The sequence below is a fragment of the Lachancea lanzarotensis genome, scaffold LALA0S01 (assembly GCF_000938715.1).
Source record: "Lachancea lanzarotensis genome assembly LALA0, scaffold LALA0S01, whole genome shotgun sequence".
In the NCBI taxonomy this organism is placed as follows: Eukaryota; Fungi; Ascomycota; class Saccharomycetes; order Saccharomycetales; family Saccharomycetaceae; genus Lachancea; species Lachancea lanzarotensis.
Window position 1 is genome coordinate 250,486 of NW_019212879.1, and position 27,668 is coordinate 278,153.

General features: G+C 44.4%; 15 protein-coding genes and 1 non-coding gene across 16 annotated transcripts; 11 read left to right on the top strand and 5 right to left on the bottom strand.

The window, feature by feature from the left end:
• Positions 1-70: 70 nt before the first annotated feature.
• EFM4 (LALA0S01e02586g1_1) lies at positions 71-763 on the bottom strand (the record flags this gene model as incomplete). Its single annotated transcript, XM_022774205.1, has 1 exon — positions 71-763. The coding sequence occupies one exon, from the start codon at positions 761-763 to the stop codon at positions 71-73; it is 693 nt and encodes a 230-aa protein (XP_022626325.1).
• Positions 764-985: 222 nt separating this feature from the next.
• FIS1 (LALA0S01e02608g1_1) lies at positions 986-1,450 on the top strand (the record flags this gene model as incomplete). The annotated part of the gene is made up of 1 exon (XM_022774206.1): positions 986-1,450. One exon carries the CDS (start codon positions 986-988, stop codon positions 1,448-1,450), a length of 465 nt encoding a protein of 154 aa, XP_022626326.1.
• Positions 1,451-2,402: 952 nt separating this feature from the next.
• LALA0_S01e02630g (LALA0S01e02630g1_1) lies at positions 2,403-5,051 on the top strand (the record flags this gene model as incomplete). The annotated part of the gene is made up of 1 exon (XM_022774207.1): positions 2,403-5,051. One exon carries the CDS (start codon positions 2,403-2,405, stop codon positions 5,049-5,051), a length of 2,649 nt encoding a protein of 882 aa, XP_022626327.1.
• A 368-nt stretch (positions 5,052-5,419) lies between these two features.
• On the top strand, positions 5,420-7,435 carry LALA0_S01e02652g (LALA0S01e02652g1_1; the record flags this gene model as incomplete). The annotated part of the gene is made up of 1 exon (XM_022774208.1): positions 5,420-7,435. The coding sequence occupies one exon, from the start codon at positions 5,420-5,422 to the stop codon at positions 7,433-7,435; it is 2,016 nt and encodes a 671-aa protein (XP_022626328.1).
• A 118-nt stretch (positions 7,436-7,553) lies between these two features.
• On the top strand, positions 7,554-9,947 carry SEC6 (LALA0S01e02674g1_1; the record flags this gene model as incomplete). Its single annotated transcript, XM_022774209.1, has 1 exon — positions 7,554-9,947. The coding sequence occupies one exon, from the start codon at positions 7,554-7,556 to the stop codon at positions 9,945-9,947; it is 2,394 nt and encodes a 797-aa protein (XP_022626329.1).
• A 31-nt stretch (positions 9,948-9,978) lies between these two features.
• TDA2 (LALA0S01e02696g1_1) lies at positions 9,979-10,326 on the bottom strand (the record flags this gene model as incomplete). The annotated part of the gene is made up of 1 exon (XM_022774211.1): positions 9,979-10,326. One exon carries the CDS (start codon positions 10,324-10,326, stop codon positions 9,979-9,981), a length of 348 nt encoding a protein of 115 aa, XP_022626330.1.
• Positions 10,327-10,842: 516 nt separating this feature from the next.
• VTC1 (LALA0S01e02718g1_1) lies at positions 10,843-11,214 on the top strand (the record flags this gene model as incomplete). Its single annotated transcript, XM_022774212.1, has 1 exon — positions 10,843-11,214. One exon carries the CDS (start codon positions 10,843-10,845, stop codon positions 11,212-11,214), a length of 372 nt encoding a protein of 123 aa, XP_022626331.1.
• A 269-nt stretch (positions 11,215-11,483) lies between these two features.
• LALA0_S01e02740r lies at positions 11,484-11,555 on the top strand. The gene has a single exon. It is a non-coding gene; the product is annotated as a tRNA-Glu (tRNA).
• A 1,029-nt stretch (positions 11,556-12,584) lies between these two features.
• Positions 12,585-14,141, top strand: ALD5 (LALA0S01e02762g1_1; the record flags this gene model as incomplete). The annotated part of the gene is made up of 1 exon (XM_022774213.1): positions 12,585-14,141. The coding sequence occupies one exon, from the start codon at positions 12,585-12,587 to the stop codon at positions 14,139-14,141; it is 1,557 nt and encodes a 518-aa protein (XP_022626332.1).
• A 1,048-nt stretch (positions 14,142-15,189) lies between these two features.
• LALA0_S01e02784g (LALA0S01e02784g1_1) lies at positions 15,190-16,046 on the top strand (the record flags this gene model as incomplete). Its single annotated transcript, XM_022774214.1, has 2 exons — positions 15,190-15,192; positions 15,642-16,046. The coding sequence occupies 2 exons, from the start codon at positions 15,190-15,192 to the stop codon at positions 16,044-16,046; spliced, it is 408 nt and encodes a 135-aa protein (XP_022626333.1).
• A 346-nt stretch (positions 16,047-16,392) lies between these two features.
• On the top strand, positions 16,393-16,723 carry YOS1 (LALA0S01e02806g1_1; the record flags this gene model as incomplete). Its single annotated transcript, XM_022774215.1, has 2 exons — positions 16,393-16,483; positions 16,566-16,723. The coding sequence occupies 2 exons, from the start codon at positions 16,393-16,395 to the stop codon at positions 16,721-16,723; spliced, it is 249 nt and encodes an 82-aa protein (XP_022626334.1).
• A 275-nt stretch (positions 16,724-16,998) lies between these two features.
• PTP3 (LALA0S01e02828g1_1) lies at positions 16,999-19,545 on the bottom strand (the record flags this gene model as incomplete). Its single annotated transcript, XM_022774216.1, has 1 exon — positions 16,999-19,545. One exon carries the CDS (start codon positions 19,543-19,545, stop codon positions 16,999-17,001), a length of 2,547 nt encoding a protein of 848 aa, XP_022626335.1.
• Positions 19,546-21,738: 2,193 nt separating this feature from the next.
• Positions 21,739-22,527, top strand: MAM33 (LALA0S01e02850g1_1; the record flags this gene model as incomplete). The annotated part of the gene is made up of 1 exon (XM_022774217.1): positions 21,739-22,527. The coding sequence occupies one exon, from the start codon at positions 21,739-21,741 to the stop codon at positions 22,525-22,527; it is 789 nt and encodes a 262-aa protein (XP_022626336.1).
• A 73-nt stretch (positions 22,528-22,600) lies between these two features.
• On the bottom strand, positions 22,601-24,535 carry MRX1 (LALA0S01e02872g1_1; the record flags this gene model as incomplete). Its single annotated transcript, XM_022774218.1, has 1 exon — positions 22,601-24,535. The coding sequence occupies one exon, from the start codon at positions 24,533-24,535 to the stop codon at positions 22,601-22,603; it is 1,935 nt and encodes a 644-aa protein (XP_022626337.1).
• Positions 24,536-24,751: 216 nt separating this feature from the next.
• PCI8 (LALA0S01e02894g1_1) lies at positions 24,752-25,939 on the top strand (the record flags this gene model as incomplete). Its single annotated transcript, XM_022774219.1, has 1 exon — positions 24,752-25,939. One exon carries the CDS (start codon positions 24,752-24,754, stop codon positions 25,937-25,939), a length of 1,188 nt encoding a protein of 395 aa, XP_022626338.1.
• A 73-nt stretch (positions 25,940-26,012) lies between these two features.
• ICP55 (LALA0S01e02916g1_1) lies at positions 26,013-27,584 on the bottom strand (the record flags this gene model as incomplete). The annotated part of the gene is made up of 1 exon (XM_022774220.1): positions 26,013-27,584. One exon carries the CDS (start codon positions 27,582-27,584, stop codon positions 26,013-26,015), a length of 1,572 nt encoding a protein of 523 aa, XP_022626339.1.
• Positions 27,585-27,668: the final 84 nt, after the last annotated feature.

Consider the following 27,668-nt stretch of genomic DNA (forward strand, 5'->3'; position numbering starts at 1 on the left):
TTTTTTTTTTTTTTTTGGAAAGCGTAAATAATACCTGCATTTGTACTATAGAACCACACCTCATTCAACGCTATTTTTTTACAAAGGCTAAGCTGCAGATAGTGGAGCCTTCTTGTCCACCAAATCTAAATGCTGGGTACTTGACTGAAGTCCAGAATTGGAGCGACCCATTCTTTTCTATAATCTGCTTCAGCTCGGTTTCTGTAAAATTGCAAGAAGTTATCAGGAAAACACTATCCTTTACCATCAATTTTTCAACCACTGCAGGGTATGATTGCACAATCGAGTCTCCGTTGTGTGCTTTAAGCCCGCTCAGTGCGATTGCATCTAATGTGCCCTTGTCGAGCACAACGTCGAATTTAGACGGCTGCCACTGGGGATCAAAGATATCTGCCGGTGCAAACTCGAAGTTATCTGAGTCTTGGTATTGTGTTTGCAAGATCTCTTTGGCGAATTCTACCGATTTCATCGAGTAGTCTACACCCACCATTCTCCCATCAAAACCTTCTTCAAAAAGCTGGAAAAGCAAATGTCCATTTCCGGTCCCTAAATCGATCATCGAACAACTTTTATCGATTCTCAACTGTCCCAAGTGGTTCATCAAGAATTCAACCATTTTTTCTTCGGCATTACTGTCATCGAACCAGCATTCACCGGTATCTTGTGGGTTTTCCTCAAAATTCGATTTTTCAACAGCATAAAAGTCATCCCAGTATTGTTTGGTTCCCAGTTTCGATGTGTTCAGTTTCGTAGTGTCATCCATGGCTCAAAACCTTTGAATTATCCTGTCCTTTTGACGTTTCGTGAAGTTCAAGAAGTTATGCTGGGCGATGCCCGATATAAATTGGATATTGAACCGAGATTTCTGTCAGGGCTTGCTCATCATCATCAAATCAAAGACACAAGAGACCAACCAGACCAAAGTCTCTGAGTATCTTAAGAAGCAAATCAAGATACTAGCAGAAGGCTACTTTATTTGATTAGCATGGCCAAGATCAGTTTCCTACCCACCCTTGAGGATGCTTACGGACCTTTATCAGCTCAACAACTTGAAATTTTAAGACAACAGGTTTTGTCTGAAGGCGGAGAGGTGGCATCGATTCAGTCGAGGTTCAACTATGCTTGGGGATTAATCAAGTCCAAGGAACAGGACGATCAGCGACTAGGGGTGAAATTGCTAACAGATATATATAAAGAATCGTCGATGCGTAGACGTGAATGCTTGTACTATTTGACGATTGGATGCTACAAACTGGGCGAGTTTTCAACTGCAAAGCGGTATGCGGATGCTTTGCGGTCGCATGAACCAGAAAATAAGCAAGCGGTGGCTTTGCAGTCGATGGTGGAAAGTAAAATCCAGCGTGAGAGCCTTAAGGGCATTGCCATTGCAAGCGGATGTGTGGCCGTGGCTGCAACAGTGGCAGGCATGCTGTTCAGGAAAAAGCGTTAGCTTGTGAGGGTGGAAATTTTAAGCTACAGATGGAGTTTATCAATGGCAAAGCAATGGAGGCCCATTTCCTTCTTCTGGACGGATTTGCGGTAGGGTGGGTTATTAGTGTAACATTAGGGATCTCTCTGATCCTATGTGTCTTTTAGGCCCTCCCAAGGTGTCATTTAAAGTCTTTTCCGGAACACAAAGCCCATTTGAGTGAGATTCTACTCTTTCTTTTCCATGATCTCACACTGCTATTAGCAGGTTTCGTTTAGAACTTGAATAAAATGGTTTTCCCGCGATTTTTAGAAACCTCTCTCTACATATCTTTACGACTACAAATTATCTTTTAGCGAGCTGCAAACGAGCTCTGAACTACAATCCTCAGCACTATTACCCCCTATGTCATCGTAAATATACAATCACCTGAACCCATTACTAAATCCATTGCTAAACGGGTGGCTAAACACCCAATTATCACACTAAGACCGTTGATACGATATGATGATCGTTATCCGGTAGCTTTGCACTCCGGTAGCGTTAAACACTCTACTTCTCTACACCCCAACCCGGTGCCACATACACTTACCGTAGTACAGCAACTACGTGCCTCATCAAATACAATACGTAAAATCCTTGTGAGGACACCCACGAATCTAAAAGATTGTTTAATCCTGAAGTAACCAGGAGCAAATGAGCGTGTGTGTTGACTAAATAACCATAACTAACGTGAAGCCGACGCGTAAACACCTCGTTTCTGTTTACGCGTATTTTGCGGTGTTATTACGAAATGTTTACGCGTTTCGCGTTTTGGGAGATGCGATGACAAACGCGTAAAATGCAAACATTTTTTTTCGACATATAAGAAGAAGCAGAAAATGACATATTTTGGCGTTACATCTTTTTCTCCTTCCAACCACAATCTTTTTGAATTGGAACAGCGCTCTTCAAAGACCACAAGATCTTTGCTATGTTCGTGTATAAGAGAGACGGACGTCAAGAGCCAGTCAAATTTGATAAAATCACAGCACGCATCTCGCGTTTATGTTATGGATTGGATCCTAAGCATATCGATGCGGTGAAAATTACACAGCGGATCATCTCCGGTGTGTACGAAGGTGTGACAACGGTGGAGTTGGACAATCTGGCTGCCGAAACTTGTGCGTATATGACCACGGTTCATCCTGACTACGCAACTTTGGCCGCTAGAATTGCCATCTCAAATCTTCACAAACAAACCACCAAGCAGTTTTCGCAGGTGATAAGCGAACTTTTCCATTACGTGAACCCCAAGAATGGAATCCACTCGCCCATGATCTCCCAGGAGGTGTACGATATCGTGCAGGACAACAAGGACGAGCTGAACTCTGCAATTGTCTACGACCGCGATTTTAATTACAACTATTTTGGCTTCAAGACCCTTGAGCGCTCCTACCTTCTCAGAATCAACGGACAGGTTGCAGAAAGACCACAACATTTGATTATGCGTGTGGCTGTCGGTATTCATGGCAACAACATCGCCAGGGTATTGGAAACTTACAATCTGATGTCACTCAAGTACTTCACGCATGCGTCTCCTACGTTGTTCAATGCCGGTACTCCCCACCCACAGATGTCGTCGTGCTTTTTGGTGGCTATGAAAGACGACTCAATCGACGGCATTTACGACACTTTGAAAGAATGTGCTATGATCTCTAAAACTGCGGGCGGTATCGGATTGCATATTCACAACATTCGCTCGACCGGGTCTTACATTGCCGGTACAAACGGAACTTCCAACGGTCTTATCCCCATGATTCGTGTCTTCAACAACACTGCTCGCTACGTTGATCAAGGTGGTAACAAAAGACCAGGTGCTTTTGCTCTGTACCTTGAGCCATGGCATTCAGACATTTTCGATTTTGTTGACATCCGCAAAAACCACGGTAAGGAGGAAATTCGTGCCAGAGATTTGTTCCCAGCTCTTTGGATTCCTGACTTGTTTATGCAAAGGGTCCAGGAAAATGGCGATTGGACTCTGTTCTCTCCAAGTGAAGCTCCAGGACTTGCTGACGTTTATGGAGCAGAGTTTGAAGCTCTTTACGAGCGCTACGTTCAGGAAGGTCGTGGTAGAAAGACCATCAAGGCTCAAAAGTTGTGGTATGCTATTCTAGAGGCCCAAACAGAGACTGGTACACCTTTCATGCTGTACAAAGATGCCTGCAACCGTAAATCGAACCAAAAGAATTTGGGTGTCATCAAGTCTTCAAACTTGTGTTGCGAAATCGTCGAGTATTCTGCGCCTGATGAAACTGCTGTTTGTAATTTGGCTTCTGTCTCCCTACCTTCTTTCGTCGAAACTTCGGCGGACGGCAAGACGCAGTGGTACAACTTCGAAAAGCTTCACGACATCGCCAAAGTGGTTACGTATAACCTGAATCAGATCATCGACCGTAACTACTACCCAGTCGAAACTGCCAGGAACTCCAATATGAGACATAGACCTATCGCACTTGGTGTACAGGGTTTGGCAGATGCTTTCATGGTTTTGCGTATCCCATTTGACTCCCAAGAGGCTAAGGAACTCAACATTCAAATTTTCGAAACTATCTACCATGCCGCTTTGGAAGCATCCCACGAACTAGCCTTGAAAGAAGGTTCATACCAATCCTTCGAGGGTTCTCCTGCCTCCCAAGGTATTTTACAGTTTGATATGTGGAACAAGAAGCCAACGGACCTATGGGAGTGGGATACTTTGAAAGCGAAGATTCAAAAAGGCGGTTTGAGAAACTCTCTTCTCGTTGCTCCAATGCCAACTGCCTCCACCTCTCAAATTTTAGGTAATAACGAGTGCTTCGAGCCTTATACCTCGAACATGTACTCGCGTCGTGTCTTATCGGGTGAATTCCAAATCGTCAACCCCTACCTACTGCGCGACCTGGTCGATCTTGGTATCTGGGACGATGCTATGAAGTCTCATATCATTTCTGATAACGGTTCTATTCAGAACCTACCGAACATTCCACAAAGCTTGAAAGATCTTTACAAGACCGTTTGGGAATTGTCTCAGAAAGCCATCATTGAGATGGCAGCCGATCGTGCTTGCTACATTGACCAGTCTCAATCCTTAAACGTCCACATCCGTGCCCCTACCATGGGTAAGCTAACTAGTATGCATTTCTACGGTTGGAAGAAGGGTTTGAAGACGGGTATGTACTACTTGAGAACTCAAGCTGCCTCTGCTGCCATCCAGTTCACAATTGACAAGTCTGTGGCCTCACAGGCAGGAAACAAGGTGGCTGATGTGGAAAACTTGTCCAGACCACTATATGTTCCTCGTCAGACTGACTTCAGCGACGGAGCTGCAAAGATTCAACCGCTTCGCGTAACACAAGAAACGAAGGAGCGTTCACCTACGCCATCTGGTGAATCCTCTCTCGCAAACAGTGTTGCGTCTCTCAAAATTGAAGACAGCAAACCCGAGGTGCCCGCAGTTGCTGAATCAACTCCGGCCAAACCTCAAACGGACGCCCAGCCAGACAAGAACGAGTCGAATCCAGCGGAATTTGACATCTACAACTCTAAAGTCATCGCGTGCGCCATTGACAATCCTGGTGCTTGCGAAATGTGCTCTGGTTGAAGTATGACTTATTGGACGCACATGCAGGTCTTGCTTGATTCAATGTTGGGAGGTTTTAATGTTTGGGTAATTACACGCACTGGGAGATGTACAATTATCTTCTGTCTCTAGCGATATACACTTTTTAGATATCGAATGTACACTTTTAAGGTAAACATAGGAGTTGCGGTGCTTAGACGAAAAGGAGTCAGAGGTAGGCCAGAATGTTCACGGTGAGAACTAACCTTAGCTCCTACCTCGCTCATCGCTGGGAATTTTCCAGTTGCTTCAATTAGGACTTCATTCTTGAATTAAATCAGTGATTTTGGACAGCTTTAAAGACATTCTATTGAACATCGAAGCCACTAGATAAAGCCCAGCTCGGAATCATGAGTCGAGATGCCAATTCCACTCAAGAAGTCTTGAAAGATGCAAACGAAAGACTCCAAAGCGCTGGAACTGCAGTAGCGGACTCGAATGAATTTGAAATGGATGATTTCAATATAGAAGAAGCCGACCATGCGGATGGTACGACGGGAATCGAAGGAGACCCCAAAAAAGAGCAATGGCTTTACTTAAAGAGTTCTAATGCTTTTATGAGAACTGTACGAAGGATTTGGTACGGACCGGAGGTTCCCGAAGACCTAGCACCTTCGTTTCCTGGAAAATGGAAGTTTACCGAAAAGATTGACAAGTTTCCCATGGTGGGACTCCGAAAAAGGTTTTCTTGGAGCATCAGAACGATGATAATGGTGGTGTATGTATGCATATGGAGTGCTCTTATGTGCGCTTTTATTCAGTATTACTACATCAAACCGCCGGTCTTCTACCGGAACGATGGAACGCAAATTCCAGTGAGGACACTGACTTGCCAGTCTACGTTGTTTTGGAAAGGTAAAAACAACGAGTGTGGAATAAATGCCTCCCAATGCTTACCATTTGAAGACGAGGAAGTATACATTCGCTGTCCAGCACTGTGTGATCGCGGTTCTTGGACCTATTCAGCCATCAACGTCGGAGACGAAAGAATTAAATACACGGGTTTCGAGGTGGGAGGAGGAGAGCTACGTGAGGGTGAAAAGCTTTCGCATCCTTATAGGGCAGACTCTTTTGCGTGTGGGGCAGCTGTTCATGCTGGGATTGTCTCACCATTTACCGGCGGTTGTGGACGAGTGGTAATGACCGGCGAACAAGAAGCCTTTGATCCCGAAAAAGGACACTTTAACACCGGCATGTCGGTTGGGTTTGACTCCTTTTTTCCATCTTCTTTTGAGTTCAGAAAACTGCTCAACGGCTACGGTTCAAGATGCTATGATCCGCGCATACCGGTATTGGTTGCAAATATAGTGCTCAGTGTACCAGTATTCTACCTTTGCGAAGGTTTGTACGGTTACTGGATACTTACTATTGCTGGATACGTGACCCTTGTCTTCTTCCTGGACCCTCCGCTAATCGTCGACCCTTACGATAGTGAGGCCTTTTCCCCATTATTGAGTCTAGCCTTTCAACGGTTTTTACCACTCGCATTTGTCTTGTACGTTCTATGGAAATGCTCCGTGCGGAGAACGCTTACGAACGGATCCCCGCTCGCCAAGGCAGTTTGCTGGTTCCCAACGTTTTGGCTTGGAGTAATGAACAATGTGACGTTTGACAGGTTGCCCGTTGACCGACTAACTATCACGGACTTGAAAGAGCAAGCTGGTTCTTTTCTGGCTGTTGGCTCCATAATAGCGACTATAGTGTCGTGTGCGGTGGTTCAGGCGTATTCACTTTGGAAATCTGGCAGGTTCAGAAAATATTTGTGCATCTATCTCGCATTCATAACAGCTCTATTTGCCTTGAGCCAACTGCCTGGTCTCTCTCTCAGAATTCACCACTATATTCTGGGAATACTACTCGTCCCGGGATGCGCGACAAGAGGCACTTCTGCATATCTATTCCAAGGAATTCTCGTAGGTCTTGTTCTTTCAGGAGTTAGCAGATGGGATTTTGCAAGCATTGTGGAAACAAGAGTCGCACTACTGAGAGGTGAGGCCGGCAGCTCATGGGACCCGCCAACGCTCGATTACAACCAGAACTATCCCAACTTTATTTCATGGAGCTTTCCTAATGCTACTGAGGTTCAAAATGGCGACTTAAATGCCTTTTCTCTACTCATCAATGATGTCGAACGTCACGTCGGTACAAACACAACCGTTGATCTGGCCGCATTGATACAACAAGATGCTAAACTTGCGAGGTGGGCTGACAACTCGATTACTTCCAAAGGCTTCGCTAAATTGTACCTCAGGGTAGCCAGAACCTCAGAAGACCGTTCACTAGAATTGAATGGTGACTACACAAATGCCGCCGTATTGGAGTGGCCACAAGGACGCTATCAAGAACCTGAGCCAGGTGTCTCATAGGTCTTCTCGGCGACTGTTCGTTTTCGGTGATGGTGAACAACACATTTATAGATCTAAAGTGACACTACTGAGGTACATACGGTTCAAATTGAAACCTACCACGACAGGAGCACCTAGGATGTCCACCTATGCTCTTCAACGAGTATCTGAACTTCTGAAAGATGAATCTACATTGGAGCGAGCCAGAGAGATCAAAAGTCAGCTGCAGAAGGAAAAGTCCACCGTTGAATATCAACTGAACAAGCAATCCAAAAAGAGCTTGAACAATGTAAGTGACAACCTCAAAAAGGTACAGCTAGCGCGCAAGAATGTCCACGATCTGCGAGGTAAACTGGGTGAGATTAATCGTTTGAGTCAGGAAAACAAAGATGCCATCGAACGCTACGAAATTGTCGATGAGGCCACCACTATCCATGAACTTATAAAACAGACGGACTCCATGTACGACAAGATCGTGGGATTTAGCGACTTGCTGAGACAGATCAACGAATTGATAGATGAAGAAGTCTCACAGGATGCATTGGAAAGTGGGGTACCCAACCTGTTGCGAATTCATCATTTACTCACGATGGCCTTAGATTTTCGGGATCAGTCCACCATTTTGGCGCAAACATCAACAGATGACGTCCAAAGGACAATGCAACGTGTATTCCAAGTTCTACCGGAGCTTGTCAGTCGCTTCGACCAGCTTTTGGTATCATTGATTTACGACATCGTGGAAGCGGTGAGAACCAACAATCAATCGCTCCTGATACGACTTTTCAAGATCATCGATCGGGAAGATAGAGAAGACATCAAGATCATTGCTACGAGGAAGATCATAGAAACAAAGGAACGAGAAACGGAGTCTCGAAGGATAAAGAAACTACCATCATCTTATGGCAAATTGGGGGGCCTAGACGAATCAACTAAGCATGAATACCCATCTCCTACTGCTTTGACTCGAGAAATCAAAAGCGGTATGATAAGTTCTAGGCTGTTACCTCGCGGTTACAAAGAATTCATGTTCGAAGCCATAAAAAAGTCCATCGTCGAAATGTTTGTTGAAGTGAGGAAAGAATACCAAGGGGAAAAACGGTTCGAGGTCCTTCAAAATTTGGATTGGGTATTCAATGAATTGATGGTAGTGAAAGAGCATGTTACGACATTGTGCCCACCGCATTGGCACATTTTTAAAAGGTACTTTGATATGTACTATGCGGAGCTGAACGCGTTGGTGACAGAGTTGGTGAATGCTGAACCTGAAACTCTGATCATTCTTGACATTTTAGACTATGACAAGACATTTCAAGCTACTCTAAAGAAAGATTTTGGGTTTGACAAAGACACCGTCCAGAGCGTAATCGGAGAAACAGAGAAGGAAACATTGCTGAGGGACTACTTACAGTTAATTGTTAACAAATCCGAAGAATGGTTCAAAAATCTGGGCGAAGCAGAAACTAAAGTCTTTGTGGAGAGAACAACCCCCCCTCATAATGATTCCGAAGGACTTCTGTTTTTGGATGGTACCAAAACGTGCTTTCAGATGTTTTCTCAACAGGTGGAAGTGGCAGCGGGATCGGGCCAAGCCAAAATTTTGGTGGGTGTTGTTGAGAAGTTGTGTCAGCTTCTGGGTAATAGGCAAAAGAGATGGATGGCTGTAGTCACGGCAGAAGTCAACAAAAGTCTCGAATACAACCACAAGCTCGAAAAATCCGAAGATGGTATTCCACCTGCAGAAGAAAGTGCTGGCGGTCTTGTCGAATATTTGGTTTCGTTAGCGAATGACCAGATGCGAGCAGCCGATTATGCGGTAGCTATCTCTCAAAAATACGGTGCGATGGTAACGAAAGTGCACGAAAAGGCGATATCCAACCACATTGAATATACTTTGGATGGATTTGCAGAAGTTGCAAAATGCGGTAGCACAGGCCTCATAAGATTGATTTTCGACGATTTGCAAAAGCCATATTCTCAAATACTGGGTAAGCATTGGTATACGGGAACACAGGCCCAGCAGATTGCAGACACCATCTACGAATATCTGAGTGACATTCGGAGTCAAATGAACCCCTTTGTCTACTCAACTTTGGTTGAAAGCGTCGTAGAAGAGACAATATTGAAATTCGTAGAGTGTCTCAAATACGAGCACTCTTTCAAGAACAAAAACAACAAGTTTCTGGAATGCATGAAACGCGATTTTGAAGTCTTTTACAAACTATTCGTTCAATTCACGCCCGAGGAAGAAAAGGAGATTATAGACGACAAATTCAAGTTGATGGAGTTTTTCATGGACTTTGCATGTGGACCCTTGGATGGATTTGTCGAAGTGTGGACACAGATCCTTGAAGTTTACTGGGACTGTCCGGTATCGTTTTTGAGTGCCATTCTGCGATGCAGGAAAGATGTGGATTCCTCGACCCTCAAACATACCACGGCGTCGGCCCAGCGCATTGCGTCGAGTCCACAAAGAACGAACCAGCTGCGGTCCCAGGACTTGCAGGCGACTTTTATCAGCCGTTTTGCCCAATAGAAAGATTGCGCACACGATGGGGATCGTGCATTTACTTGGAAAGCCAGACGACCGTCAGAAGGAGTTGTAAGCTGGGAATTACCTCAACAGCATGTGTGAATGCACCGTCAGTAGCTTTGTTCCAAACTCCGCCCACATACGAGTCGATACCGAGATCGTAGTTCTGACCCTGTACTGCGTTGATTTTCGTCACCGAAATCACAAATTTGTGCACCGATGACGCTTTGCTGAGCTCTGCAAGAACCTTTTCGGTATAAGCTGCGATGTCGCTCTCCAGACTCACGTCTGAGAGATTTCCCTCGATTATCGAGACGAGCTTTTCGGGACTTATTGGGTACTCGTTGGATGAGGGCTGGGAATTGACTTGTTTGTTCGACATAATCGGGACCTAGCACTTGCGCAACAAACGTGACAGTCTCGTTCGAAAGCCGATCAGTAAACAATGTCAAAGATGTTAAGCCTGTGCTTGGTATAACGGACAGATACTGGAGTTAGCGATTTGACATACTGTTACTCTCTACGTAGAAATTTCGACCATCTCCCACAATCATCTTATACGTAAAATTCAAACAAAATCATGTGACCAATATATTACGTCAGCTTTTCTTGGCTATTATTACATAATCCAATTTTTTTCAATTTTGTAATTTCTTTTCCCTTAATTTTTTAAAAATTATTGGCCCCATCCGCACGTGCCCGGATTTTGAGTTGAAAACCGACACGTTCAAATCCATGGTATATATATTGAGATAAATTGGAAGAAAGAACGACTAACTGGTTCTTCACTATACAAAGCGTGTCAAAATTCCACTTTTATTGTCTCAAAGGCCTCTGGAAACACCGTATTTTTCTAGTAGCATAAGCATACTATCCCCCAAACACATATACACATAGCATGTCTTCCGCTCCTCTGCTGCAGAAAGCCCCTGGCAAGAAAATCGCTTTGCCCACAAGAGTGGAGCCCAAGGTGTTTTTCGCCAACGAGCGTACGTTTTTGTCGTGGCTTAACTTCACGGTGATGCTTGGCGGTCTGGGAATAGGATTGCTAAATTTTGGTGACAAAGTGGGTCAGATCAGTGCCGGTCTTTTCACGCTGGTTGCTATGGCGACAATGGTTTATGCGCTGGTCACGTACCATTGGAGAGCTTCTGCCATCAGACGTAGAGGTTCAGGACCATACGACGATCGTTTGGGACCCACCGTGTTGTGTTTCTTTCTGCTCATCTCTGTGGTGGTCAACTTTTTGCTAAGACTGAAGTACACATGAAGGGGTATGGGAAAGCAAGTTGACAGACCGAGAGTGAACAAGAAATCCTGAGCCAGGGGTCTCTAGCATTCGCACAAGCCAAAATTGAAAACAAAGTGTCTATATAATAATGGTTATACGTATAATAATAAAGAGTATCTGACGTTGCGTAAAACGCACTCACGACTGGTTATGTAAAAGTGATGGTAATTAATTTTACTGTGCAAACAAGTCACGCGGTACAGACGTATTTGGATAATCGGAAAGTAATTTATCAAACTCAACGAACATCCGATATAGTGTAGGGGCTATCACATCACGCTCTCACCGTGGAAACCCGGGTTCGATTCCCGGTATCGGAGTTTTCAAGCACTAGTCCATCAAGGGACCAGTGTTCTTCTCTTTTTTTACTAGTTCTACACCTAGGCGCATCATTGTCCCATTAAGGTGAGTTGATCTTGTCTCGCCCCCCGTTCCGGTCTCTTCATGTTGCCAGTGCAACATTTTATTTTTAAACATGATGTGCTAGCCTCAATGAAGATCGATGCCAATGACAAGTCACAGCTCGTTCTACAGAGATGTGGGTTCTAATCATCAGTAATATCTGTTTCACTACGATACTTTCTGCATCAGGAATTGCTGGTAAAAACATCTAAACTCGCTATATGCCTAGTTTTTTGCCAGTTGTCCTAAAGATTGTTTCTATGATAGACCCTATCGTTTGAGAGGCAAAATCCGAATCCTTGACAAGCCCAAGTGGCGAACCAAAGGCAGCTAAACCTCCATGTATCCCTTTCTCCTGTGCGTCGACCGCCTAAAGCTCGACCAAGCCACCCTCATAGTCAGATACCTATTGGGTCAGCCTGCTGCAAACCATCGAAAAAGGTTGACGAGGGTTCAAAGAGGATCTCCGAATGCAGCGCCAGTGATGTTATCTACGAGCAGAATGCGGGTGAGAACACGCGGCGTGTTACGTGAGGGGAAGGAAAGGCACAGCTTTATCTGAGCTCGAGCTCAATTTCTTCGAGCATCCCAGCATACTCATCAATCCAACATTAGCATTTGGTCAGCATTATGCATCCTTTCAAGAAACACGAGGGACGCTAGGGGAATTAATATGCAGCCGTGTCCTCGGATTTAAGACCCTACTGAAATTCAAAAAGAGGCTTCGACCGTTGGATGAAGGGTCCTCGAGTAAAAGGTATAAAAAAAGGCCAGATTTTCGATTAGACAAATGGATCTTGTACAGAATTTTGAATTTACCAAGACGGTGCTATATACGGGTTCTCAACGTCTGTCACGTTCGAGCCTTGTAGACTCACAGCCTGTCCGTCGCTCAAGGCCCTTGTCGTTACGCCTATCGTCATTATTGAAATACGTTGTTGATTGAGATGTTCGCGTCGAAAGTGATATCAAGATATGTCCTGGGTTCGAGACTTGCCATACGCACATATGCAATCAGGCCTCTAAAGGTACCCATTACTCTGCCTTCTGGGATTACCTACGATCAACCTACTGGTCTATTTATCAACGGAGAGTTTGTCAACTCTCAGCAGCATAAAACTTTTGAGGTGGTCAACCCTTCTACGGAACAAGAAATCACACATGTCTACGAGGCTCGCGAAGAAGACGTGGACGTAGCCATTGCCGCTGCGAAAAGGGCGTTTGAGAGCAACTGGAGCACGGCGGACCCTGAATTCCGTGCTAGGTGTCTATACAAGCTCGCCGATCTTGTGGAAGAACATTCTGAAATATTGGCAGGTATCGAATCTCTAGACAATGGGAAATCGTTACTGTGTTCCAGGGCCGATGTCAGTCTTGCTTCCAAGTATCTGCGTTCCTGTGGCGGTTGGGCTGATAAATTGTATGGTCGGACAATCGACACCGGATCTTCTCATTTTTCATACACGCGCCGTGAACCTTTGGGCGTATGTGCTCAGATTATCCCTTGGAATTTCCCACTCTTGATGTGGTCTTGGAAAATAGGCCCAGCTTTGGCTACCGGAAATACCGTGGTTCTCAAGCCCGCGGAGGCTACCCCGTTATCTGCCCTTTACGCTTCTCAGTTGGTTAATCAGGCAGGAATTCCAGCCGGAGTTGTCAATATTCTTCCTGGATTTGGCAAAATGATTGGTGAGAGAATGTGCACGCACAAGGATGTGAAGAAAGTTGCATTTACAGGCTCAACCGCAACGGGTCGTCATATTATGCGTACAGCATCAGATACAATCAAAAAAGTTACTTTGGAGCTGGGCGGAAAATCCCCTAACATCGTTTTCGCAGATGCAGATTTACAGAGGGCAGTGCGTAACATTGCATTCGGGATTTTCTATAATTCTGGTGAAGTATGCTGTGCTGGCTCTCGTGTTTACGTCCAGGATACAGTTTACGAAGAAGTGCTCCAAAAATTCAAAGACTTTGCGGAATCTTTAAAAGTTGGCAATCCATTCGAAGAGGGTGTTTTCCAAGGCGCCCAAACCTCGCAAATGCAAATTGACAAGATTCTAGATTACGTTCAGGTAGGAAAAGGCGAGGGTGCTCGTGTTGTTACAGGAGGTGAACGTTTAGGCGATAGAGGTTATTTCGTGAAGCCTACGATCTTTGCAGACGTCACGGAAGATATGCGGGTGGTCAAGGAAGAAATATTCGGACCAGTGGTCACAGTTTCTAAGTTTTCCACGGTAGACGAGGTCATCGAAATGGCTAATGACAGCCAATATGGTCTTGCTGCAGGCATCCATACAAAAGACGTGAACAAGGCTATTGATGTTTCCCACCGTGTTAAAGCTGGAACCGTATGGATCAACACTTATAACGATTTCCATCAAAACGTACCTTTTGGCGGATTCGGACAGAGCGGAATTGGACGTGAAATGGGTGCGGAATCTTTCGACAACTACACCCAAGTGAAGGCTGTTAGACTGTCTATTGACCATGTCGAACGTTAAATGCTGGACATTTTAATTTACGATGTTAGTCGCTGACTCTGACATTAGGATGAATCTGAGAATCGTTAAGTAAGGAAATGTAGTCTAAGCCTGGGCTTTGGAAATGATTCCTTAAGCCATCCTGGTACCTGTTCCGCTCAATTAACTCTCGAGTTTAGTCACAGGTCCTTCTGAAAAAGATCAACTAAACCTGTATCTATCCGTTCCCAAAAATTCCTAAAAAATGATTAAAAGCGAGTTTCATACAACTTACGCATTGGTATTCGTCATTAATTGTGTTTAGACTGAGAAACAGTAGACAGATCTCTCAAATCATCAGTTTTACGAGCTTGCCATAAAACCCTTAGAAAACGAAAAGAACCTTCTAAATCTACGTAATTCTCTTTTAACAATCGAAATCAAATTATTAAAAGGGAATGTATCTATTCTACAGTTCGCGGATTTATCTAATTACACACATCTTCAGTCCCCTTCTCTTTCCTTGTTGATTAGCAACATCGTTATCGCACTGCCGCAGATACTGACACTGACACTGACACTGACACTGACACTGACACTGACACTGACACTGACACTGACACTGGTATTTACACCTAGTTCATCTTTTCCATAAATTGTATCCTGTGACTGTTCCGACGACCAACACCCAGACACCAAAGTCAAACATAAAAAACTAGCGTCTGAAATATCATCTGAAAAATTAAAGTTGCGTCGCTTTGGTCAAAAGCACTCAAATGGGTGACCTCGAACCGGGATTGGCCTGCCCAGACAGACATTCCCTCCTGGAACGCCTGTGTAAGCCTCACCCTACGGTTACCATCCCTCTCTAGCATTCCAGCCCAGGATCACAACTCCCAGCCTAGACTCCAGTGAAACTCTTACTGGCCTTTCTGCCTAGCCCACCATCGCATCCTACCCACCCAAACCTGCAACAGCGCTGGAACTTTCTCAGGCTCACACTATACCGATCAACAGGTGTGCTAATTCTTCAAATCGATTGATTTCAAACCTAGTCGAAGCTTTCAAGCAACTAAAGAGGGTATACAGAATGGTATGTCTGCTAATGAGAACATAGAGCGCTTGCGTTGGACAGAGCGTGTTGGATTACAGACCAGGAAGACGTTTACCGAGAGTTGAACCCGTTACATGGGACGAGATTTAATTATTGAGAAAAGAAGACCGTAGTCTAGAACTGGTCAAAAATACACCAATGCGAAGAGATCATACACGGACATGCTATCAAGGCTTTACAATAGGGCATTTAGAAATTGAACTAGCTCCAGGCTTTGATATTCAGGTTCCAACATGAGGGTTGGGATGTTTTTTTTCCAGTGGTAAATCAACGACACCGTGGATCGCTGTTTCACGGGGCCTTTTTCTCCCTGTTTCTCCGTGGGCTCTCCAGTCTCTAATCTCCACACGATCTCCAGTGTCTTCTTTTAGCATTTGCTCTCCGCATAATACTTCATCGAGCCTCTTTTTACTAACTATTTTGTTCAGTCTGACGCTATCACTATCCGCACCAGAAAGGTCATCTCCAACCCATTGCTGGCTAGAAAGCAGTTCGTCGTCGACGTCTTGCACCCAAACAGAGCCAACGTCTCCAAGGATGAGTTGCGTGAAAGAATCGCCGACGCCTACAAGACCGAAAAGGACGCTGTCTCTGTCTTTGGCTTCAGAACCCAATTCGGTGGTGGTAAGTCCATTGGTTTCGGTCTAATCTACAACTCTGTTGCCGACGCCAAGAGATTCGAACCAACCTACAGATTGGTGAGATACGGTTTGGCCACTAAGGTCGAAAAGGCCTCCAGACAACAGAGAAAGCAGAAGAAGAACAGAGACAAGAAGGTCTTTGGTACCGGTAAGAGCTTGGCCAAGAAGGTTGCTCGTCGTAACGCCGATTAAGCTGATCGCTGATAATGAAATTTTCAAACTCGGCATTACTTAAAGGAGGAAACTCCCAAATACTTTCTTATATTGTGTTTTAATATAACAAAAATCATCCACATTGTTAAACCAAGACAAAACAGATATTGCCAACGTTGTCGCTGACGCTGAGTACGGTAATCGTGTCTGGATTGTTGACCACTGTTGTCATCGATTCATTCGTATATGATGATCTTTAATTCAGAGATCATTTTAAAGGTAGCAGTGGTAAACCTGGGCCAACACATTGAACCAGTCGAGCATTAGACAGAAAAAGTGTAACCTTTAGCCAGGATTCAAAGCATAGATAAGTAGCAGTGTTGCCATGATATTTGGACTGGGCAGACTATTTTACGTGGTATTATTACTTATAAACGCTGTAGCAGTTTTGAGCGAGGAAAGATTCTTGAGAAGAAGTATGGAAATTATAGTCCTAAGTGGATTGATGACAATTCAGCGAACCATACGATTATACTAACGTTTCGATTTTTTTTACAGTTGGTCTGGGGTCCAATTCGAGCCAGAGTCATGCATTCGGACAACAGGAGAATTCAACCAAGTCGAAGATCATTCAATTGATCAGCGCCATTCAAACGCTACTAAGAAGTAAGTTGGGAGATGGGGCAATCAAAACTTTAAGCATCTTTACTAACTAGAAATCCATTTTCAAACTTAGTTCCGCTCATTGGGATCAATATACTGGTTATCGTCTATGAACTTCTTCTTGGATGATGGCATAGAGAGGGAAACTGGGAACACTAGCCGTGTCATAATTCACAAATACCATTCATTAGCAGCATTATATCAAAAGGAAATTTAACCAATACTCTAGAATACAATAAACATCAAAAAATTACTTAGTTTCAAATTAAATCAAACGATGGCAATTCTAATTGGAAAACGCGCCATCTTCCCGACCCTTTCCCTGTTTTTATGGTTTCTCGCCAACCTTAGCCTCCAGGAATCTCTGTACGATACCTAAGCCTTCAGCGCCTTTCCAAAGCACCGGAGGACATCCTCCTGGACACTCCTTTGATTGCAAGCACAGATCAAAGTAAGATAGCAGGCAGTCATAAATAAAGAGGTACTGGTTCACGTTTTGAACCATGGATATTCTCTGTTTGCGGAACTTGTTTATGGTAATGATAACAGGGTCGAAAAGCTTACCATCGAGACAATTGGTGGGATGCGGCGACCATGGATTCGTTTCCTTGGCTGTTTTTCTACCTGCCCACTCTTCTTTCAGTCCGTCCAGCTTCGATGCGTTGCTCAACACAGTGTCGAGCGCACAGAGCGTACCCGTTCGTCCACAGCCTGCAGAGCAGTGCACCAAAATAGTAGGTAGATACCCAGCCGGATAAACGTTTTTGTCGAAAAGCTCTCTTATGACAAGATTCTTTAAACAGACGATTTCCAAAACCTGACGTGGGTTGACCATTATTCCCATATCGGGCCAGTTCCGGACCTGCGCCTGAAGCGTCTCATGAACTTCACCGTCCACCTGATTTATCTGAATTCTTCTCAGAACTACTGGACCAGTGTTGATCCCCAGCTCAGCAGAGGCCTCTATATTGTACTCCTCCAAAAGCTTGATCTGGATTCCGTCATAATTGCCCTCTGACCAGAAGTTGTAACATTTCTCCACACCATTTTCGAACTCGTCCGTAAGTGTCAAAATAAGAGGAACGTTATTATTCAAGATGCATGTGTAGAAATCATGGATGGTTGCCTTCAAAGGTGCCTGCGTTGCAATGTAGCGAACATTTATGCAGTTTACAGCGGGAGGATTTCGAAGTCTCACAAACGGATTTACCAAATAGTTTGCATTAATGTAAGTATCCCAGATATCATTTGATTGTGCCTCTTCGAAAGAAGGGCTCTTTTTTTGCAAAACTACCCTGGTATGCTCAAATGGAAATATATCTTTGTATCTGTTCTTAGAACCAAGTTCGACACCTGAAGATATGCAAATGTGCTGGTCTTCCTCATCCGAGTCATATTCGTCGAACCACGATGCAGCACATTGTTCTGTTTGAATTTGGAAGGAATTGGAATCTTTGTGGCGACCATTAACCGAAGACTGTCCAGTGTTTGAAAAACATGAACTGAGCCTTTTCTTCTCCAGTAAATCAATTTTTTGAAATTGAGCAACCACATCAAGCTTGGATACGTTCGCTAGATCTTGAAACCATTTCGGTATTACTGAGTCAAAGACTTCCCGACCATAATGCTCGCGCATGTATAATAGGGACTTTTGGAAATTAAGTTTGCTAGTGCTCGTTGTTATATCACTGTGACTTGAACCACTGTCTTGAGAGCTCGAATCCAGTGGAAATTTGAAAGGAGTGCGGGGTGTGGGCAAAGACAAATCCTCAAAAGAGGAGCGCGATGATTTACCCATGCTTCGCTGTTTTTCACCCAACTCTACAGCGCTTAGGTACGCCTCCAAAGTGGAAACTTCTTCGTTTCTGGGAAGTTTGAAAGGAGGAGGAGTTCCTGAGGATAATGACAGCTGGAATTTTGAGAGTGCTGAAGCTGGAGATGACGATGGCAAAGGTGACTCAGGATTAGAAGAAGGCGACATCATAGAGGAGGAATGATTGAAAAGTTTGGCCTTGGAGCCAAGCGAAGGTGCAAAGTCTAGTTTTCCGGGGATCTGAGGTGTATTAGATGACGATGGGGGTGAGACAGCTGATGGAGTTACTGTATATGATGGTTCAGATGCTTCAAATGCGGGAAACCCAGGGTTTAAAATAAAGATTGAAGGTCTTTGTTCTTCTGATGCGCTCCATTTGTCGGCGTCCGCAAATTTAGAGGCCATCCCGTGGCAGTTCACGCCAACAGTGTCATCTGAAGTGGCCTGGGCTGTGTTATCGAAAATGACCACTTTCAACTTGGAGCAATCGGTGCGGTCCAAGGCCTTTGCCCTGAAGGCCTTGCGTACGTCCTCGGGAAGATTTTCTACCAACCGATCTATACTGAATGTCTTCCTTCGCAGAAGGGTTGACGGGAGACATACGTGAAGAGCACTGATGATCGTAGAGCGAGTATAATCGACAAACGGCCGCACATCTAAAATCACCAAATTTTCAGAATGTTCTTCGGCGATCAGTCTCCCTAGCTGAGCTGGGGACAGAGACTCTGTGCCATCGGGACGCAGAAGCCGCGTTTCTTTCAACTTGAACGATGGCAGTGAAGGATTGCTCATGGAACGATTCAAAAACGGCATTGCTGGGGCTGCTGATGAATTTGAAGCGACCAATGCTTGAGAAATTGAAGCTGACGTTAGATTGGGCAACTTGCGATCCAGCGAAAGTGCTGATATGGCTCTGCGGTGCGGTATTGATGGTGGGTAGCCCGGTTTGGGCACCCCGGCAGGATCGCCCACCAAAGTGGAAGACGAAGAAATGACCGAGCCAGAATCAGACGGTGTATCTATCGACGTTTCCTCGCCACACCCAAACCATCTAGTGGCCATTTCAAGACTTTGAAAACAGTGTTTTTTGGAAACGACAAGCTTGACAAAAAGAAATTAGCAATCTCAACGGCCAGTAGAGATAGGATCTTTCAACGGCTAAAACAAGTGCAGGATGTGAGCAAATGTAAGCCGATGAGACACAACAAACCAAACAACAAATGCCTCCACGGTAATCCTAGCAAATGCGTTGCTGTGTTCAGCAACTCTGTATTGGAGATGAGCGTGGGTGTAATAAAATTGTGTGTATGCCAATGCGTGTCGTTTTTCACAACGTGATTTTTTGATCCTGGCCTCGAGCAAGTTGAAAGTCACGTCAAACGGAGAGTGTCGAACAATGGCTTCTGTTTTCCCAGAGCTTTGCTCGTGACGGTGAAGTGCCGGAGCAAACTGAGTGGGCTTTGAAAGCTTGACAGAGAGTATCTAGCGGTTGAGAAACACAAACTCAGTCAATCAAGATAAAAACCGACCAACCACCTAAGTTTTTTTAAGAGTTCTTGAATTTTTTTTCCGGGCTTGATTTCCTTAGATCGCTGCTGACTTGTGTTGACCGCAACAACACCGCGCAAAAGTAAGACTTTTCCCAAATGCTACGTGGGAGCCCTGGCTTGGCAGTCGTGGTGTCTATGCGTAACCAAAAACAGAATACTCACATAGGAAAAAAGAATATGAGATAAGTCACGTGCGAACAGATGGAATCTGGCCTCTAGCATTAGTAAGAGGTCCAGAACCCCTAGCCCGATGGCTAGGATTGATCTTTAATGATCATTACACCGTGCATTGCAGTGCTAGCGTAGTTGTGTTCGGCATGCTTCTTCTTTTTTCCTGGGAGGGTTTCTAGCCCCGTAAGGCCATCTGTTCGCGAGGCGAAAAAAAAAAATTCACCTACAAGTTTACCCGAACCTATATCATCCGAAGTCACAGTTAGTAATGGTCATGGGTTGGGACGGTGATGCTGCCACAACTCATTCGGAGTAGGGGCCATTGCATGTTGGAATCCACGCCCTTGCAGGAAGAGGTGCAGGTTGCTGTTCAAGAGGTAGCGCTAGGCTACTATTTTTGGGCCCAAAACCAAAGAAGCTGATGTCGATGTCTGCAATGTCCAGCGAAGTAGTTCTGGCCCAAAAAAAAAACAAAAAAGCACAACGAACGGCTAGTGACGAGAAGTGACGAGAAGTGACGTATTGGCCGAAAAAGTGTCCGGCGTTAAGATCTATTTTCCTTCTTGTTTCCTGCTCCCGAGAAACCTCGGACTTGGACGGTCCAAAAAAAAAGTGGAGGTGGCAATACGCATACAAATCCCCACCATATAGGAGCTTTTCTAGGTTGTCACCCACACGTATTTACCACAGATTGCCTGTTGCCAGGGTACGAGCTGCAAGCGTAATGCAACTTGCTCGACGTAAAAGTACCAACTTGTGGGAATGTTTCGCGTGTCACTTTACTTGCCCCTTGTCATAATTGGCGCCAGAATAGCTTATTTGTTTGAAAACCTATTTGCGATTGGAAGCCCCGTTCGAAAGCGCTCTTCGTAAAGCATCAAGGAATTTTCATGAGTGACACCGGCGTGTCTCCCATCGTAAACCGTCTCTGCGAAATCAAGGCACTGTTGTGTCTTCTATCTCTTGTTTCATGAAGTGTAGAAGGAGATCAAGACATCATTCTTCACTTGATTTACCGGTAATTACGGGAACTTGAACTGAAACCGCGATCATTTTGAACGTATATGACACATGTAAAATTTACAAGTCCGATGTTTGCCATAAAAAATTGTAAAAAACGAAAAGGTTTCCTGCCCATTATAGGCGTTTGAGCTACTGGAAGCCGCAAGATGTGTTATTTTGTTCCTGTCTATTTTCAAAATTCTAATTTCCAGGATTTTTCATGATTTATCTGTTTTTCGATATATTTTTGACGTCCCAGGAAAGAATCGATCCTAAGACAGTTTAGTGCTTCACGACCGCTACACTACGAAGGGTTACCTCTTTATGGCATTTTGGACGAATGCGAACACACCGAGTACTTAAGTACTCATAAGCGGAGGATTACGTAATCGAATGCCGAAATTATTCATACCAGTTACTCAAATTAACCATCTCAAAGCTCATCTCTTCGACTAGCCCATCTCTCCACCCTGCCATCCTAAACCTTTAGCAAGACAGAAAGGGCCTATTTCTCTTTGTTTACAACTTCATAATGCTCTCTCGCCTATTAACCCGTTCCAGCGCCCTTGCTTGCCGCACTGTCCGCCAGCCTAGCTTCGCAGTGCGCTTGGCCAGACAACCCAGATTGAACTCTGTTGCCAGATCTTTCCATGTATCTGCTGTCCCTTTCAACAAACAATGTCAAAAAATAAGCCAAGTCCTTGATGGCGAAATAGCATTGGAACTTGAAGAGGACGCACATGCCCTACCAGAATCGTTGCAAACTTTTTTCGACAAGACCGGATTTTCTGCCGTGACTTCAGAGGGTAGAAACATGTCTGAAATTGTCCGCCAGACCGCAAGAGGTGAATCTGTCCATGTTTTCTTCGATATTGCCCAGGTCGCTAACTTGCCTCTAGAAAGCTCCGGTTTGGACAACGAAATGGCTGCACAATCCGAGGAAGAAGACTTTGACGGAGTTTCGGACAATTTTGCAAACGTTAACGTCGTTGTTGTCAAAGACGCAGACCAATCTGCCGCGTCCTTCGAGCTGCTCATGAACTTACAAGAAGGCACGTTTTTCATTGACAGCGTCACTCCCTACGCAAAAGCGAAGGCTGCGTTGGATGAGTCTGCGGATGCAGAGGTTAAGCGTGAACTTGTGTACCATGGTCCTCCCTTCTCGAATCTCGACGAAGAATTGCAGGAATCTCTAGAGGTGTACCTGGAAAGCAGAGGTATAAATGAGGAACTGGCCTCTTTCATAGGTACCTATTCCGAATTTAAGGAGAACAAGGAATACATCAGCTGGTTGAAAAACATGAAGTCGTTTTTCAACTGAAATAACTCCACAGTATCCTACCTTGTACATAACATCATTACTGATTTTTATTAATTCGCTATTATCCCATTTTCTATAGACTGTGTTCCTGTCGCATCAAAATTCCTGACTCTGGAGCTTCTTTGATAGCGACAGGTATCCTAGTAGCTTTTAATTTGTGAGCAGTTTGCCTCAAAGACTCTTCCACACTTTCGGGAACACCCGTTTTTCCTTCTAAGATAGCAACATACTCCAAAATTCTATCTTTCAGTCTGAAGAGAAGCCTCCTGTACAGAAAGTTTTCCCGCTCTATTCCTTCTTCCACAGGCTCAACTGATTGCTGGGAATTCTTGAACATATCTGCGACTGTTCCTAAAAATCTGACACTTTCGATGTTGACATGTCTCAGCCCTGCGAAATCTTCTTTGCTCACATTGCCCAACCTCATTTGCCCTGACAGTATAGTATCGATGTATTGATTCACAATCCATTGAGATGTCTGCTTGTCGAGTATTCGCTTCTCGTTAGCCTTCCTGACAACATTCCAACAAAACATCCACGCCCTCCAATCCAGGGCTTTGCTAGATGAATGTGCTTCGTATTTTGTGGCAAACTCGAACAGATTGTGGACCAATTCACTGGCTTTGGAAGGGTTTTCATTCGTAAATTTTCTACCTGCTTGTCTTTCAAAAGCTTTATAAACCAAAAACATGCTGGCCTTGTTGAATTTGTGACGCGTTTCCAACTGTTCGAAAACCTGTAATGCCATTGAACTGCATTTATTGGGAAATCCGGCAGTTACGATTCTGATCACCTTCTCGAACGCAGGAGGTGTTAGTAAGTGCGGTTTTTGAACGACCAACTCTTGATAGTTCTTCCACGCGAGCACATAATTCCCATTCTTGACGAAGTTATCCAGCAAAAGCTCTATCACGAATCCATTAGCCTTGAACCTTTTACGCACATCCCAGTACTGCAAGTCGGGCAAGGTAACACCACTTGCAATTGTGCTTTCGAAAGAAATGTTTTCGAGCTCAAAATACTTGAAAATTGCTGATGCAGCAACGGACGACAGTTTCTTATCGGAGCGACAATGCCAAACTCGACAATAGTCATGCATAAGCTGCGCGTCCAAGAATCGCTTGGGTACAGTAGCCATAATTGCGTCGACTCTTTGTAAACACAAATCGTCGCTGCTGATCTTAGCCGCACTTCGAAGCAACGTAGTATAGGTAATGGCGTCGCTTACCAAGCCCTTCGGTCTTGCGTCAAAAAGTTGGAACACACACTCCTGATCTCTGCTATTGAGCAATGCATTCAAAGCTGCGTTGAACTCGATGAGATTCATGGAATTATTGTCAATCAGTTGCATTGAAATCTTCAACACCCGCTGCGCTTGTTTATCAGCCAATGGCTCTCTTGATTTTGCCAGTCCATCTAACAATATCGTTGCTGTAAACTCATTGGGCGGTATACCCCACTTTTTTCTCCAAATGTATAAATCGATCGCAGACTTCCCGTCCTGCAGCTTTCGACAAAAATGTTCCATGATCTTGTTCATCCCCACTATTCCACGGCTTTTCGCTAATCGTGCCAAAAACACAGCTTTTTCCAACTGTCCTCGAGCCAGAAATTTTGAGACATCGCCAGCCACCAGTTTCGAATCTCGCAATTGTTCGCCTGTTATTCCCAGAATAGTGAACTGCATCCTTTTGTCATGGGCTAGCTTCAGAAATTGAACATCAGAACTGCTTGTTGGCCCCAAAGTAGACGCAGTCAGAGAAGCATCGGATACTTTGTATTTGTTTTTCAGAATATGTTCCGCATGCTGTTTGGAATACGCTGTTTTGTTCAGTTTCCTGAGCTTCAATCGTTGTCTTGCAGCCTCTCTTTCTTGTTCCACCGGTGTCCGTCTTATAACTTTGTTCTGTCTCTCAAAATGCTTTAGTTTGTTTCTAAGTTGCGACCCAAATAGTGAGCAGGATACGTGAAATTGTCTGGTACCTATCCTGAAGCTGCCCTGGTTCATGTTCCTAGGCTTTTCTACTGAAATGGGAGGAAACTCTTGCTTAAATTCGATGCGATGAGCTTGGTATTTTTATACTAAAGTTGAAAGATTTCTTGAATTTTAGACAACAGACTTCCGATGAGACCAAGTAGCGCTATCTAAGCTAAGCTCATGAATCCGTCAGGTTGAAAAGCCCAAAGCCTATTGAAGTCCAGTGTCCATGAGTTATACAGTATCATGAATTCATCACCTTTCTGTGGAGCAGTTTTGGTCGAAAGAGCAGCTTTCAATCGTCAAGATGATCATCTGGCGAAAAAGGCATCGGAGTACCTTGCGTCACTGCATAATCAGAATGGGGCAGTCACCAGATTGTCACAACAGTCTTTTTCGATTTCAAAAACAACGACTACGGAGGAAATAGTGGTTACCAGACTAATCGCCCATGATTATACTGAGGCACTGGCGATCTTGGAAAATGACGCGCAGTTAGGGTTTTCGAGAAAACTTGAACTCATAGTTCAGGTCCTTATTTTTTGTCGGAAGTGGAAGCCTATAGATGAACTTTGCAACAGGCTCAATGCGTTCGCTGAATCTCAAAACCGTAACTACACCCTTATGGATGAAAAATCCCACATAACCACAAGACTGCTTCTTTGTGTTGCATACTACCTTCAGGGCCGTTTTTTGGACTGTCTGAAATGCTTTCTAACTGTGATTGAAGAGTATCCTGTCGTTATGGAACAATTGAAAGATGAGAATCTTGATCCCTTCTGTACACACAGCGAGCTAGTGACCATAATTTCTATCTCCCTAATAGTCGCAATACCGCTGGATAATTACGAGGACGTTGCTCAATTGGAGGATCTGGAAGTCTTCTACCAAGTGGCAGGACCTTTGACAAGATGGCTGAAGCTTCTGATTGATACAAGCTATTGTAAGTTTCTTCAAGAATGGAGCGCTCTAGATCCCGTCTATGCCTCGAGTTTCTTTATCGCTCAGAAATGGCCTGCGGCCCAGAGAACTCTTCGGGACAAAATTTACCTCTTTTATCTCAGGATTTCGAACGTTATTGAGATTCCATATCTCTCCAAGACGCTATGCATCAAGCAGGATATAGTACATGATGAAATTGTAATGCTCATCGAAGAGTTGGAGCTAAATTTTGTCGTCAAAGGCCTCTTGGTACAGTCCCAGGAAAGATACGATGTACAAAATCTTGCCAAAGACTTGTTCCATTCTGGACAGCTTTTACAAGACAAACTTGACTTACTCAAGGTTAGAAACGAAAATCTGAGGAGCGAGGTACAAGACTTCATGAAGGATAACAGTATTGGTGAACAGCGTAGCAAAAGTCCCCAAATAAATCTGTTCGAAGACGAGGCTGATAATTATATTTCTGATGGTGAGAATGATCGCTCATCTTGAATTACAGGATATATGCATTTGCAATTACTCCCAAAACTTTATATACAGCAAAAATGTTAGAGCCCGGTTGTTTTCAGTTTACATTTTTAAGCGGAGAGACTTCGTCTTCCTCGATAACAGTGCTAACACCGTGTTGTGCAATATTTTCGATATCGATGACTTCTTTAGCAGCTTCAACTGTTAAATTTGTGTGCCCATCGGTCCCAATAGCTATGTCATCCTCGATTCTAATTCCTATGTTTCTGAAGTAGGAAGGGTATTTTTGATCATCAGGTATGTAGATACCTGGCTCAATGGTAATTACTTGACCAGCGCGGAGAGGTGCAAAACGTGAAATTTGGGGAACATCGTGAACATCAAGCCCCAGATTATGACCAATATAGTGAGGGTATATCCTGGAAACGTCGAAGTTTTGGTAAGAAGGAACGCCGACGTTTTTGAGTTCTTCTTTGAAAAATGTGATGCTTTTCTCATGAATGTCATTCAGAGAATACATGTTGGAGGCACTGCAGAGACTGATACATTTTCTTTGGACGTTCAAAACGGCTTCGTACAAATCTTTCTGGGCGGCAGAAAATTTCCCACTGACCGGCCACGTTCTGGAAATGTCAGAGCTATAACCTCCCAATGAGCCTGAAGCATCAACAAGCACCATTTCATCGTCGTACAAGATATCGTCATTGCGGGTATAATGAATACAAAGCGCATTGGACCCACTAGCAACAACGGGGATATATGCAGATTTATCACAGCCTCCAGCAACGAATTTGTAGTCCAGAAATGATTGTAGCGTTCTTTCGTTGCGAAATCTTTTGGCATACGCTTGGTTGAACGCCCTTCCAGATATTTGTCCCGCTCTCCTCATGATCCTTATTTCAGCAGGTGATTTGATGGATCGTAGGTCAGCGATTATGGATTTCAACTTGCGTACGTGCTTCTTGCCGGAGTTTTTGATGACACTAGTGATGGTGTCAGCAGAAGCAGGTGAGTGGGATATAGAGAAGAATGAACCAAAAAAGGCTTCTGCGCTAGAATTGATTTTGTCTTGAGGTTTGTCGAAGTAAATGTTCTCGTTTCGGTTTATGATCTTCGTGATATAGACCGACGACTGCCGGGTATCTGTTGATTCATCTGCGTTAAATATCTCGCATGCCCCTTCGGCTCCAGTTCTTTCCCCTTCCCATTGTTCAGAAAATGTGTCCTTTGGTGGAACGATGAGATGGAACACAACATCTTCGATATTGCTTGTAGGTTTTTCTAAAATCATCACAGAGTCTGGTTCATTCCACCCTGTGAGATAGAATAAGTCGTTGTTTTGCTGGAATGGATAGAAAACCGGGCCTGATGCATATTTGACCTGTGCTCCGGCTATAATTGCGCAACTTTTAGCCGGGAGGTGAGCCGCCAGTTTCGCTCTTCTTTCAAAGTACTCCAAGGCCGTTATTCCAGGAGTGAGCTCACCGGGTCGTAAAAGCTCTGGTCTAGTCTCAAACAAGGGCTGGCCAGTGCTGAGAATGGGCCGCGAACGATTACAGAACCGCGTTTGAGATCTTAGTTGCGATGCACTAGAAACAGTTCTCTTCGACATAAAGGCACACAACGCCCTCGAAGGAAGAGCATTAACTAACCTCGAAGCATTCAGCATGGTATCAAACTAATGAGGTTGTGTTACAAGCCAGCTCCGGATCGCTCTTGAACGTTGCAAGTGGCTAAAGCTATATAGAAGAAC